The sequence below is a fragment of the Fusarium musae genome, chromosome 2, assembly GCF_019915245.1.
Source record: "Fusarium musae strain F31 chromosome 2, whole genome shotgun sequence".
In the NCBI taxonomy this organism is placed as follows: Eukaryota; Fungi; Ascomycota; class Sordariomycetes; order Hypocreales; family Nectriaceae; genus Fusarium; species Fusarium musae.
In genome coordinates, this window is record NC_058388.1 from 4080208 (window position 1) to 4093856 (window position 13649).

A 13649-nucleotide genomic window follows, 5' to 3' on the forward strand; every position below is an offset into this window, starting at 1 on the left:
CAGAACTTCTCTTGCGGACTATAATATAAAATGTGCGAGCAACCCTGGAGGAGAGAACCCTGGTAATGTCAAAAACTGGCAGATAGTGGAAGAGTATGGCCAACGAGGAGAGCCAGTCTTTTCAAGGCGAGAGTATTAGACTACGGCTCCATCAGTCAATGTCATTCAGTAGAGTCGGACAGAATGCATACAGTCAAGTCAGTCACCAGCGCAGACAGATCCGCTTTCTCCCTGTCCAAGGACGAAAGCGAGTTCACTTTACAAACAGTCCGCAAACAGAAACAATCCGGTTCAAAATTCGAGACGGGAGAAAGACCTTCAAAACTCGATGTCCCCAATCACCAAGCACCAACATCAAGTGTCAACGTTCTTCAAGAATGCATAAGGCATGTCCAAGCATATAAAGGGAGACCACCCAATACAAAGACGCACAGAAATGTTCTCTGACAGATCAATCCTGAGAAATTAAGATAGACGTCTTCTGTAGTCAAGTTGCATGTTCATCCAGTTAACGTCTTTTTGTTTTACTTGTCACTTAATACTGGTGAAAGCTGTTAGACAAAGTCGAAAATGATCCAGGGACTTGGACTGGAGATCCTGAACTTAGGATGAGATTATCGTAACTTCTTCTAAAGATTGACTAGCATTCTCCTTGTGATTAAAAGAGTAAAAAGAAAAGTGGCAGGTTCTGCAATTGGCAAAAACATACAACAGCGGGGATTCGCTGGTCGTCACCGACCCAACTACTAATCCGCCCCTTACCAGCTTGACTATGGGAGAGCGGACGGGATCCCGTATTTTCTGGTAGGTATGGTCGTATGTACCAGAAGTCGTTGCAAACTGGATTATGACGACCATTTCAGACTGAACTATGACGGCCTCTTGGGACCCTGTGCCAACCACAACTACACCATTGATCAGATCAACTGTGATTCTCCTTCTCAACCAACTCATCATTGCCTAAGACTTCTTTTCTGCCATAGTGCTCGCAGTTCAGAACCCCTCGTCGTGACCACGCTTGTTGTAATGGGCGAAACATCCTATAATCCAGACGCCCACGATGAGTTCGCAGTTTGTCACCAAAAACTCATAGACCATAAACCTTTCAAAGGATTCGTTCCACCATAAATAAGCAAGGATCAATGCTTCCAAGGTGCCCAGGATAGATAAATACGCCAATAGCCTGGTGAAACCCTCAGCATCCATTACCTGAGCCAAGGTGGGCCAGCAGAGAAGAAACAGAATCGATCGGGGACGTGTAGAATCCTGGACTGGATGTAATACCCGCGATTAGCCATCCTTAACTTCCAGGGGTCGAGGAAGACTTGGGAGTGGATGGCTTCAGGATCAGTGTCGGTCATTTTGATGGTGTTTATGTGTAGGATAGGTGAGGTATTCTATAGAAGCGATTATGTTCACGGCCAAACATGGTAGAGATGGATGGGAGGTTACCGTAGAAAATTGTGCGTCGGCAGGTATATTTGACTTTTACGATAGGGGTTTTGGTGTCTCTTATATTTTTGTTGAAACGAGGTTCAGCCTGCGCACATAAACATATATTGCAAACGCCTTCGAGCTCTCGTTATCGGGGCGCCAGGAACATTAACTTTCAGGTGAGTCTGGCCTGCCGTGAATGCTGATGCTTCTGTGGCCACAGCAAAGCCCCTATCTGAGAGACAAAATCCCAATGTGTTTGACTGCCTCACATCAAAAAGACTAGAATGCCCCAGCAAGGTCTGCCTCTTCTACCAATCGAGTGGACCAAAGTCATCTATTCACTGGGGTTGGATATTCGAGTAACGTTAATAGTACACAAGACCCCTGCCTCACGTTCAGGACGGTAGTCACATCGGACTCAAATTGACCGGATATCTAATTCGCCCCTAACTGACTGATCAATGTAAAAACACCATACGCCATGCCGACAATAACATACGAAAACCTATAATTCGCAATCACACAGCAAAGATGATCTTGAGAACAAGGGCCACCAAAAGCACCACCAAAACAACGATAGTTCGATCAAGCCACAGAGGAACACCGTCGTCTGTTGCCCTTCGAGCTTGCTGCGCTTGTGCCTGCGCTGCAGCCTGTGGTACAAGTCCTTGAGCCGCCGGAACGGGGAGGGGTGTAGTTCGGGTCGGGGTGGGGTTTCGGTTCTCTGTTGATGGTTGAGGGGCCAAAGAATCGTTGGCAGCCGTGACGGCATCTGGTGCGGTCTGAACAAATCCCTCTGCAAGCTGAGCGGTCTCGGCGTCGTCGCTTGTCTGTTCGGGTTTGCTCTCGCCCTCCTTCTTGGCTCCCATCTCATCTCGCCATCCCATGTTCAACTCTTTCGGGATCTCGACTTCCTGTGCACTTGATGATGCTTCCTTTGCTCTCTCTTCGCATTCCTTGATGATCTCGCCGTTTGTCTTGCCGCACGTTCCGCATTTGAATGCAGGTGACTCGTTGGCAAGACGTTGGCGCACTGCGTCAGTGGTTTCAAGACCTCCAAGCTGGCCACGAGCATCCGTCTCCATAAAACTCCGGAGTCTATACAAGATGAAATGTCAGCTAATGTAGTCCCTACAAGAACAGGAGAAAAGCATACGCTACAAGAGCTGTCCGTACTCCCCATGCAGGTTGCCACGTCTCCTCATGATGGCCACTGATACTCAAGCAGATCTCACGATTGGCTTCGAACCGACCACTTGGTGTCATGAAGCGGAAAGAAGGCGGTCGGAGTGGGTATGTGGGTGGAAGAACTATGCGGCCATGATAGATGCCGTTGCTGTAGACTGAGTTGGGTGGCCCCTTGAGTGTGAAGTGCCACTCGAACAGGTCGGATTCGAGGGGCTCGGCTGTGTAATCAGGAGAAGGTGAGTTGGAGATTTCGGCTGCTTCACGAACTATTGCTCTAGTTAGTTATGGGGTCGATGATTCGAGGTAACGATGCTCTGGTATTTGTGTTGTATGTTTTGGAGCTGGTCACTTACGTATTCGTCTAATCGTAGGCGATTTCGAGCTGAACTTTGGAGTCGCCATGGCGAAGATGTTTGCAACGTTCGCTTGCGTATTTCGTGTCACAAAAATGGAAGGTCCTTTGAAAGATATATATGTATATATATATATATATGTCGTTGGATGGATGATTGCTCTAGACGGTCATTGCTTGGCGAACGTGGGGAGCTCGTTCAAGGAAGCCAGCTATCGATAGCTTGTGAAGGACAACGTGGAAGGTGAAATGTTAAGGTTTTCAGCTTGAAAGCAACGATAGAGAATCGAGTGGCAACAATGGATTCAGGCTGAGAAAATGAAAGTAAGCTTAGTCTAGGTATGAAGTCAACGAAGCTCTTGTAAAACGCAAACGCAAGGTGGTATCTTATGGGATACCTCGTCTCGTCGCTATGATTGATTGCCGGAACTAGAGTGGGCGGAACCCCACTCATGATGATGCACGCAAGACGGGCTAGGCTCTTATACAGCGCTCTATCCACTATTAGCATGCGAATGCACTAAACCGTAAGACACCACATATCGGTTCTATCCAATCACAAGCTTTCCTTACCTAAGCAGAGCCATCACTGAATTGGCCCGGTTCAACGACTGCATCACGACTGACTATTGCCGTATCATCACTATCCTCGTCGTCTCGTCCACGGCCCCCAATTCGGTCTCTACGTATGTCAATCGCGATTTGCCGCTCGCCTTCATATATCGACGAAGTTCAATCCCCACTAACACCCCCGATCTGTGCAGCCCAGAACCTCGAAACGAGCGACTATCACATCCGATTTCATCATGGCTGGTCACGGTCACCACAGCTTTAACGGCCCCCCTAAGCCCCCGGTAGCTCACGTCCCCCGCATCTACCGATTCACCGCGACAGCTCTAGGCGCTGGCATGTGGTTCTTCGTGAGTCACCCCAAAACCTTGCGACTTTGAACCATGGATTGGTACATCAAAGCGAGGGTTACAACGTTTAGACGGATGAATTGCTAATGAAACGAAATAGCTTATGTACCGGGCGAAGAAGGATGGTACGTCTTTAATGATTCGGTCTCTTGTGAGGTGTTGGTTCGAGAGATCAATGGCTGACACAAGCTTCAGGTGCCGTTCTCCTCGGCCTCAAGCACCCTTGGGACCACTAAACGATTACCATGTGCGATTACTTTCATTCCTGCGGCAATTACAACAGAGAAGGCATTGGGCGTCGATATTAGAGGACAAGGAGGTTCAATGCGGTGTATATAGGGCAGAAAAGGCTCTTGAATTGAAGAAAAAGATCAAATGACAGTTCCGAAGTGATACGCATGATGTTCCGAGTGCCAACGTATCATGTCCCCTATCAGCAATTGTATTCCCCGTGGACGGGAAATCTGAAATCTGAAATTATCAAGGACTCATGTGTTTTCTGGAAAGACTGCCTCCAGTGGCACAATGCACATTATCGAGGCCTCTAGATCCTTACTATTCACAGCGAAGAATTGGTTCGGCAAACATATCCATGAAAATTCTGGTATTGGTCTTTTATCCAACCAAGCCTCTTGTATTTTGATCTTATTAGTGAGACCAACCGCTTCACGCTTCCTTCGCAGTCTTTATACTCTATAACAGCTTCAATCAATACTCACATAAGTCTGCTCTCATCCAATCGCTATGCAACTTGCTTGTTTTCCTCCAAACTTAAATCCGAGATCCCTCTGCAATCACCTTATACTCTTTGCGCTTCTTGGCCTTGCCAGTCACTGACTGCTTGACTGAGCCTATCAATCGAGCCAGTCGCAACGCAAGGAAGTGCTCAAAAGCCCATGCCACGATCAAGTAAGCAGCACCCAATCCGATCAGGAACAGTTCATAGTCCCAGCTCATGTCTGTCAACTGCATCAGGTCGATGACCCATTGAGCAGGAGTCAGGATCATGTAGACGGTTATCAAGAGGGCGATGGAGATGGTTATCGCAAATGGCCCTAAAATATGGTCAGCTTTCACTATCAAGGTGGTGACTGAGAAGACTTACAGTTTTGTGTGGTCCGCTGCCGGAATGGGCGTCCAGCATTAAGAATAACTCCCGAGAGGATATACTCAAAGCAAGAGAACAGGAAGAGTGCCGTGTTTTGCGAGTTCTCAATGCTAGGCTCATCCTTGTGCACCACAGGAGGAATATACCAGGGCTGCTCCTTGACAGTAACATACGTCACAGCTTGGAAGAAGATGCAAATAAGCATGAATCCCAACAGAGGCGTGAGCACCTTTCGTGAGACCAAATCCGCAGTAGGTCGCTTGCGGCAAAGTCTCGGAGCAGGTCCCGCCCATCCCATGAAGATAGCGATCGGAAGAATAAGCGCGAGATCGATAAAGAGGAACTGGAAATCTCCCAAATTGGAAGCCCTGGCATAAAGGAATGTGACTGATGTGAACTGAATTGCTGAGTACAAACTCATGTACTTGAAGCAACTGAAGCTTGTGACCAGAGCGGCTCGACCCTCCCTGAAGGCTTGTTAGACTACTTCAACCAATTTGCTTCTCTCAACTTACTTGATAACTTCCAATACACAACGGATGTCAAACACACGAGAAGTGAACGGAGCGGCCACGGAAGCCTCTGCCTCAGATAAAGAGATGCCAACATCTGCGGCCTTCAAAGCACCGCAGTCGTTTGCTCCGTCACCACAGAAGCCACATGTGTAATCAATGCTCTGCAGCTTCTCGACCAACTCATGCTTCTCATCAGGGGACATTCTGGCAAACACTTTACCATTGATGAGCATCTAGAGGTTTGTTAGCAGAGGCAGTAGGAGATGGAAAATGGGATACTGACCCGTTGAAGTGCTTGTGGCGACGCAAAGTCAACCATCCATCGGAACACATCACCACTGACAGCCAAAGAATAGTTACGCAGGCTGGTGATCTCAAAAGGTAGTGAAGCATCCGCCTCTGGAGGAGGCGGCAGGGGCTGTTGATGTTAGCCGTGATCCATTGTGGTCACAGGTGCAACAAGAACTTACAAGCAAGGTCTTTTCATTCAAGTGGTACAGATTGTTGTCGATACTTTCCCATTGAATCTTGGCTTCCGCATTACGGAAATCACCTGGTCAGGTTAGAATACTTTCGACAAGATCATAAATCTGAAACGTACCCTCGATGAAGCGCGGCACGAAGCAATGAGCCTTTCGATCCATGAGTCCGCACTCTCGGGCCACGCTAATGGCCGTCAAGATGTTGTCACCGGTTACCATGACTGCGCCAATGTTGGACGCCAGAAGCTCCTCCAGAACTGCGGCTGTTGTGGGCTTAAGCTTGTTCTCAAACACAATGAAACCAACAAAGTCGAGATCACTCTCAACTTCAGTTCGACTCATCTTCTGAGCCTTGACCCAGCTAAGCTTCTTGAGATGCCGGCTGGCGACACCGATGACACGGTAACCTTTGTGAGTATACCACGACAGAAGCTCATCATAATCGTCAGGAACTGCGAAAGGTCAGTAGGCGTAGGTATCCTTAGGTTATTGAGACACTTACAGCTTTCAGGGCGGCAGATCTCCTTCATTGCCTCAGGGGCTCCCTTGACAAAGATGTCGCCACTCTTCTGGCCGAATTGTCGAACAATGACACTGGCGCGTCGCAGATTGGAAACGAATTCAAAAGACTTCTGTACCCCAAGCTCGATGTTGCCCTATAAGACTGTCAGTAATCCGTTTCCCGCGGTCACTGCAGGGGCCATACGTTAGGGGGTCGTGCAATAGAGGGCGCCAGTCCACCTTGCTCCTCTTCTTCTTCAGAAGCACTCTGCTTTCCCTCTTCGTAAGTCCAGCGTGTGAACTCAAACATCTTGAGATCCAGTGGATCGCCGACAAGTTCATCATCAACGGACCGCAGAGAGTGACAGGTGGCCATAGTGTGCAATGCGGCGCGGTAAGTATCCTGGGCGTTCTGTCGTGTGGCTTCAGCCAAGAGCATCTGAGGCTCAGTCACAATTTCACTGAACTTCTTCGAGTCGCGATCAACGACTCGAACTCCCAAAACATCCAGTCCCTCTTCCGTCAAAGTTCCTGTCTTGTCAAAGCACATGATATCAATCTTTCCGCCAACATTCACTCGCTGAGGACTGATACAGAAGATTTGCTTCTTCTTCAGTCGACTAAGAGCAAAGTTGGTACCGATTGTCAAAGTTGCAGGCAGGGCAGGAGGCACGACAATTGTGATGAGATCGAGCGCTCGCACGATAATAAGGTGCCATGCAAGACCAAGTCTGATGAAGTTGACCAATGAGGCCAAGAATCCGATTGCAGCAACGATAGCCATGACGCTGATGTACCGGAATGAATCGCGGTAGAACTTGAAACCTGAGGGCTTAGGGAACAGCATCGACCGTACCAGGGCACCTTTTGTAGTGTTGAAACCAGTCCGGACAACGAGAGCGAGCGCAACGGCGTCGTCCCCTTGGTCTTCCTGAGGCCTTCTGGCGCGGATGATTTTGGTACCACAAAATAGGAAGTGTCTGGCGGTCTCAGGGGTAACTGACGACGCTCCCAGATCCATTGTACGCAAAGTTTCGTCGGTGGCTGGCAACTTTGAAACGGGGACAGATTCACCAGTCAACATGCTTTCGTTGACGATACAGTCACCAGTAAGCAAAAGACTGTCACTGGGAAACTGTGTCAAACTGGGATCGCTCAGTTCGTAGACATCTCCAGGTACCAGTTCACTTGAACTGATGAATCGCCAGAAACCGTTTCGCAGAACTCGCACATCACATTCGAATCTCGAAATCTCACGGAGGCGCTTCATGGTAGCTCGAGTCTCGATGAGGGTAGCAGCAATACTACCAACCGACATGAGGAAGATAGCAATCGCATAATAGTAGTAGCTGTCCATGGACCATAGGACAAGACTGGCGATCTGAAAGACATAAAAAGGGTGCAAAACTTCGTCCACTAGAAGCTGGCCAGTTGTCTTCTGCTCGATATCGATGAGGTTGCTGCCAAAGACAACTTCACGGACTCCCCTCTCATCGGTATCCAGACCAGCACGAGTCAGTCGCACATCGGTCCAGTTAGGGTCTTTCCAGCCGTTAAAGAGCATAAACTTGTCTTTAAGAGGGTGGAAGCACAGTCGAATGTAGCGGTAATCCAGTGTTCGGAGGTCGTCAATAATAGGGTCAACATCTTCATCCAATGCGTCAGAGTAGAATTTCTCTGGCAGGCCGAAGACTGTTGACAAAGGTCGACCATAAATTTGAGATCGAACATCCATAGTGACAAGTTCACCCCACTGGTTCTCTATCACGACCCATTCGCACTCTGCAAGCGAGGTTGCTTGTCCAAGCAGACCAACGTACCACCGGGGCAGCCATCGAAAGAGGAGATAAGCGAGACCGCAGGTAAGGATACACAAGGAGATATAGATCGCAGAGCCAATCTTGCTTGTCTTGAAACCGGCGATGACGATAGTGAGATCTTCGTTCTCTAGATAAACTTTTTGACTGACACGTCCATGGCGACGAAAGCTTCCAGCAGTAGCTGTACTATCTCGTCGCAAGAGATGAGCGTTTACCGAATGGCGAGAGTATGCGGATGAATGTCTACGCAGGGCATAGTTGTCTTCGGAAATGCGATAGTCTCGTTCTGGGGATTCGTCGTATTCCTCGGCGCCATCAACACCAAATTCCAAGTCTCCGATATCTGAAACGCTGCGCCGGATGTAGTCGCCAGCAATGCTCTGCACAGCTACACTCTCTGCGTCGTCATCGTCGGGAAATCCTTCGTTATCGTCATCGTAATAGGCGAAGCTGGCGGTCGAATCGGCGCGAGGTCGTCGATGGGAAAACGCCGATACACTGGTGGGAAGACTTTCGGCGACAGGACCAGAGAAAAGCTGATAAGGACAGATCGTTAGTATTTACGAACATATAACGATAACGGCTTGAGTATTTGATAGTTACCTCCTCATGCGCCATCTCAACATCTTCAAAGATGCTCGACCTGCTCTGATTAGAGCTCATTCGATAGAGTCCAGCGCGACCGTTGCCATTGGCATTGGATGCGCGATGGCGGCGATGGCCATTATCTTGGCCCGGTTCCGGGCTAAGAGGAGCGTCTTCATCCATCAGTTCGTTTAAGGAAAATTGGTTCGCATGATACACAAACAAATCCTCAAAGTCGAGATAAGAATTTTGCGTATAAGTTGCAGGTCGCACGCCCGATTACGTCGTTGGTTGGCTCAGCGCTCGTGCCCTGACCAAGGCTGACCCGGAGAGTCATACCGATATGCCGAACTGGCCCCGCTATACATCATTGGTCTGTTTCTATCTTAGTCCAAGACGCAAGGCTGAGAACAGAGATGGTTCAGGCCGTAACGTCAATAATTCTGAAAGTTTGGTGATGACATGCACTGGCTCAACTTAGGATGTCCATAGGACTACAGGATTGGCCAGCATGTTGACTCGAGGGCCACGTCAAATTGTTTCCTGATTGTGGTGCTTTATGAGCAAGGTTCCTCGGCAAAGAATTTGGCTGGGTCTGGGGTTGCTGTCCACCTATAGCATCTAGTTGTGAATGCCATCCGCTTCCTTGTTTGACCATTTTGACGACCGCTTTTTTATTTATCTATTGTCAACAGACAAAGAAGTGGTGGGCGAATAGGATGCTGCATAAACAATCCGCTCCTCCTTCACGATACAAGGGCGCGCGCGATTCGTGACGCATCCCTCGACTTGTTGGTATCGGAGATTCACCAAAGCTGCAGCCAATCGTGCAGGGCCCATCACAGTGCGTGCGAGCCACGTTCTATCACGCGTATGTAGGCAGAGAGATACCATCAGTTGAGTTGTTGGATATGCTTGTCCTTCAACCCTTCTATCCGAACCAAAGGGGTATGTTCTTGCTCCAGGACTCTTTCGGAGGATCCATCCGTGGCCCTTTGCTTTTTGATGGTTGGGTACCTACATGTCCAGCAAGCGAACTATTATCAGTAGATATTGTAGGGTTGGCCTCGCTTGATTCATGCTCTTCGATGTAACATGTAACTTTGAAGCGGTTCCCCGAGATTATGTATGTACCTTGCTATAAATGTAGGAGCCATGCCATGAGCCATCAGACCCGAGTGTTCCCTTTCGGGCGAGGCCGGGTGTATCTAGTCAACAAAAAGAAGCCCAAGGCACAACAGTTATTCAGCCCTTTCTTTCATTATCAGGAACAGCATGTCGTCGATATGTCGTCGTTGTTCCTGGTTTGAGCCTGGGGCGCGCCACCATTCCAGAACCTTTATGACTGAAAGAAGAAGGGCCGGTGACTGAAGGGGAAGGGTTACTTTGATGGGCAAGGGATCAGAGAGTGTTGTGTTCTGGAATCCGTCTAGATTGTGGCGAGTGCTTCCCTTGTACTGCGAATGGATGAGTCGGAGAGAATCACGCATCCAATCCCTGTGCGACGCCACAGGATGGAAACAAAGGTACATGCATATTGCAGTTGTGTGGCCTCGTGTGAACACGTTCGGAGATGCACTGTGTTACTGTGGCTGTCTGTAGGTCTCCTCCACTCCCCAGGCTCCCTTGGGTTTCTGTTGTCTCACTTCTCCGCTCTCTCACAGCGCCTCCACACTCAAAGCTATTAGGTACCTAGAGCCCGCCCAGAGGAGAGAGGGGGACCCATTGGATCCTCTCACACAGTTTGGCTGGGCTGGGCTGGGCTGGGCAGGTAATTTTTTTTTTTTTAGTTAGGCGATCGACCAGTTGAGCTTGGTGCTTGGTGGGCGGCCCAACAAGTTCAAAAAGTGAGAGAGGAGACTGGACCGACCGAGGGGAACCTCCATAGTACTACTAGTCTGGGCTACCTTTACCTACCGCCCTCTCTCTTCTCCGTCTCTCTCACTCCCGTCTCGCTCGCTCGCTCTGTTTTGTAGGTACAAGCCCAGTGCCCAAATTTTTTCAGACTTATCGCCCCCCACCAGAATTTAGCAAACGTCAACGGCCGCTGCTTTCTCAACTTCCTTTCATCCCTCTCCTCTCAACCTCACCTCGTCCCCAAAAGACGTTTATCACAAGCGCCTATTCGGATCTTTCATTATCAGACAAAATGGCCGAGCCCATTCGTGGAAAGCGTGCTCAGGACGCCGTGGCTCCGTAAGTTATTTCCTTCCTTACCTTGCAATATCAATCTTCTGCCCTTGATTGTTTGTTTCTTTGCTTGCCCGCCGCTTCACGATCCACGATGCTAACTACCCCACCTTCGACCAGTACGCCTCAGAACACACCCGCAACTGCTGCTCCCATCTCTTCCCACGCTCAACAGCCGGGCGTTGCTAGTATCAAGGAGGGTGAGTATCTCTTTTTGGTTTTTCATGACTTGTCGTGGACCAATCCCTTATACACCAGGATCACTGTCTAACCCCGCTGTAGAGGATCTGGACCGTGCCGCGGCGGCTTCAGTTTTCGCCCAAAACCCCAAGCTTATCCAGATGATTCAAGGTCGCCTCGGCTCCCTCGTGGGCCAATCTTCGGGCTACATCGAGTCCCTGCCCGCTCCCGTCCGCCGACGTGTCGCTGGTCTTAAGGGTATCCAGAAGGACCACTCCAAGCTCGAGGCTGAGTTCCAAGAAGAGGTTCTCCAGCTCGAGAAGAAGTACTTCGCCAAGTTCTCTCCTCTCTACGAGAAGCGTTCCGCCATTATCAACGGAAAGACTGAGCCTACTGAGGAGGAGATCAAGGCCGGTGAGGAGGACGATGAGCCCGAGACTGAGGATGCTGCCAAGTCTGAGCAGAAGTCCGATGTCCCCGACAACGTTTCCGGTATCCCTGAGTTCTGGCTCTCTGCCATGAAGAACCAGATCTCACTCGCTGAGATGATCACTGACCGTGATGAGGCTGCTCTCAAGCACCTCACTGACATCCGCATGGAGTACCTTGACAAGCCTGGTTTCCGTCTCATCTTCGAGTTTGCCCCCAACGATTTCTTCAAGAACACCACCATCACCAAGACATACTACTACCAGAACGAGAGTGGCTACGGTGGTGACTTCATCTACGACCACGCTGAGGGTGACAAGATTGAGTGGTTGCCTGGCAAGGACTTGACTGTCCGAGTCGAGAGCAAGAAGCAGCGAAACAAGAGTAAGCCATGGTTTTGGGGGTTGATCCCCTTTGTTCTTTGAGCCTAGCGACTAACCCAACTCTAGACACAAAGCAGACCCGAATTGTCAAGAAGACCGTTCCTACCGAGTCATTCTTCAACTTCTTCTCGCCACCCAAGGCTCCCACCGAAGACGATGACGATGATGCCGAGTCCGACATCGAGGAGCGCCTCGAGCTCGACTACCAGCTCGGTGAGGACATCAAGGAGAAGCTCATCCCCCGCGCCATCGACTGGTTCACCGGTGAGGCTCTGGCTTTCGAGGAGATCTCGGACGATGAGCTTGATGGTGCCGATTTCGACGACGATGATGATGAGGACGAGGACGACCTGAGCGAGGAGAACGATGACGAGGAGGAGTCTGACGACGACGTACGTTACCTCGCAGCAAACAAACCCTTTGTTGATCTTTCGGACTAAACTAACTTTTATCTTTAGGATGAGTCTGGCAAGCCCAAGCAGGAGGCTGCTGAGTGCAAACAGAGCTGAGCGGCGCGATAGAGCGCGACGTAACGCATATTCTCACTCATGACATGATTGACTTTTATCGGGTTGAAGGATTTCATCTAAGTCACCGACCTACTCGGAAGAAAAAGGGTGGGCGGTGAACGACGGGAAGAAAAAGGCTACAGAATTGGGAAGCGGTTGAAACAGGTCGGCGTTCCAGCCGGTGCCGTTTTTCAGAACAAAAAAGGTAGCATCGTCATTTGATAGGCATCGTTTGCAAGAAACAAAACCTATGGTTTTTGCAGGCAAACTCTGGGACTGGAAACCACGTTGATAGACAGACACACAGCCAGAGGGCACAAGTCGGCCCCGCGCGATTATTATGTTGCCCTCCTCTTTTTTGCAGCCTTTTTCTCTTACTTCGTTTTCAGGGGTTCTCTGTCTTGTGTTTTGTTTTTTTGCAAATAACGCTGATTTTTGTTCCTGGCATGGATGTAAGGTAGTGACAGAAGGGATGGTTCTTACAGGGCAGGGAAGGGTGCAAGGGTTTTACCAGGTGCATAATATATAGAGAATGATTCTGCCATGATGCAATAATTTGTATGTTGTTGCAGTAATATTACCGGCTTTGTCTGTGTACTTTTGTTTGTTTGTCTTGGTCTTTGTTTACTGTGTTTTGACGTAGTGGCTGCATACTTGTGTCTATCGAAATGCGGTGAGATCGTTATTACCACCACGGAAATGCAAGACATGTTTGGAGCCGACGCCACGACGACAATGTCTCAGTTGTGACCCCAGGGACATGCATGTACGTCACAGTATGGCGAGTCATGTTGTTTACAGTTGCGTTGACTATGATAGATATATCCTACATTCGTCGTTGATGTCTTGCGTTATTGCTCAGAGTACTCAGGCCTCCACAATGTTTCCATCATGTATCTTCCAAAGCACGGTGCTTATTGAGTAACTATTAAGTAAAAGACTATCATTAATATGACTTTCCCAACCCTGTCTAGCCCTTTGAAAGATATAGACTGGAATTTTATAGAACAATGGCAGCATATAGGGTAGGCCTCGCGGAGCAAGAAAACA

The 13649-nt window shown here is 49.2% G+C and overlaps 3 protein-coding genes across 3 annotated transcripts; 1 reads left to right on the plus strand and 2 right to left on the minus strand.

The window, feature by feature from the left end:
- Positions 1 to 1955: 1955 nt before the first annotated feature.
- On the minus strand, positions 1956 to 3027 carry J7337_003153 (uncharacterized protein; the record flags this gene model as incomplete). Its single annotated transcript, XM_044820871.1, has 3 exons — positions 1956 to 2535; positions 2594 to 2891; positions 2979 to 3027. The coding sequence occupies 3 exons, from the start codon at positions 3025 to 3027 to the stop codon at positions 1956 to 1958; spliced, it is 927 nt and encodes a 308-aa protein (XP_044685171.1).
- A 1641-nt stretch (positions 3028 to 4668) lies between these two features.
- Positions 4669 to 9091, minus strand: J7337_003154 (uncharacterized protein; the record flags this gene model as incomplete). The annotated part of the gene is made up of 9 exons (XM_044820872.1): positions 4669 to 4952; positions 5003 to 5472; positions 5521 to 5753; positions 5804 to 5938; positions 5991 to 6073; positions 6122 to 6454; positions 6505 to 6658; positions 6709 to 8859; positions 8927 to 9091. The coding sequence occupies 9 exons, from the start codon at positions 9089 to 9091 to the stop codon at positions 4669 to 4671; spliced, it is 4008 nt and encodes a 1335-aa protein (XP_044685172.1).
- Positions 9092 to 11057: 1966 nt separating this feature from the next.
- Positions 11058 to 12599, plus strand: J7337_003155 (uncharacterized protein; the record flags this gene model as incomplete). Its single annotated transcript, XM_044820873.1, has 5 exons — positions 11058 to 11104; positions 11219 to 11298; positions 11357 to 12091; positions 12157 to 12482; positions 12549 to 12599. 5 exons carry the CDS (start codon positions 11058 to 11060, stop codon positions 12597 to 12599), a joined length of 1239 nt encoding a protein of 412 aa, XP_044685173.1.
- Positions 12600 to 13649: the final 1050 nt, after the last annotated feature.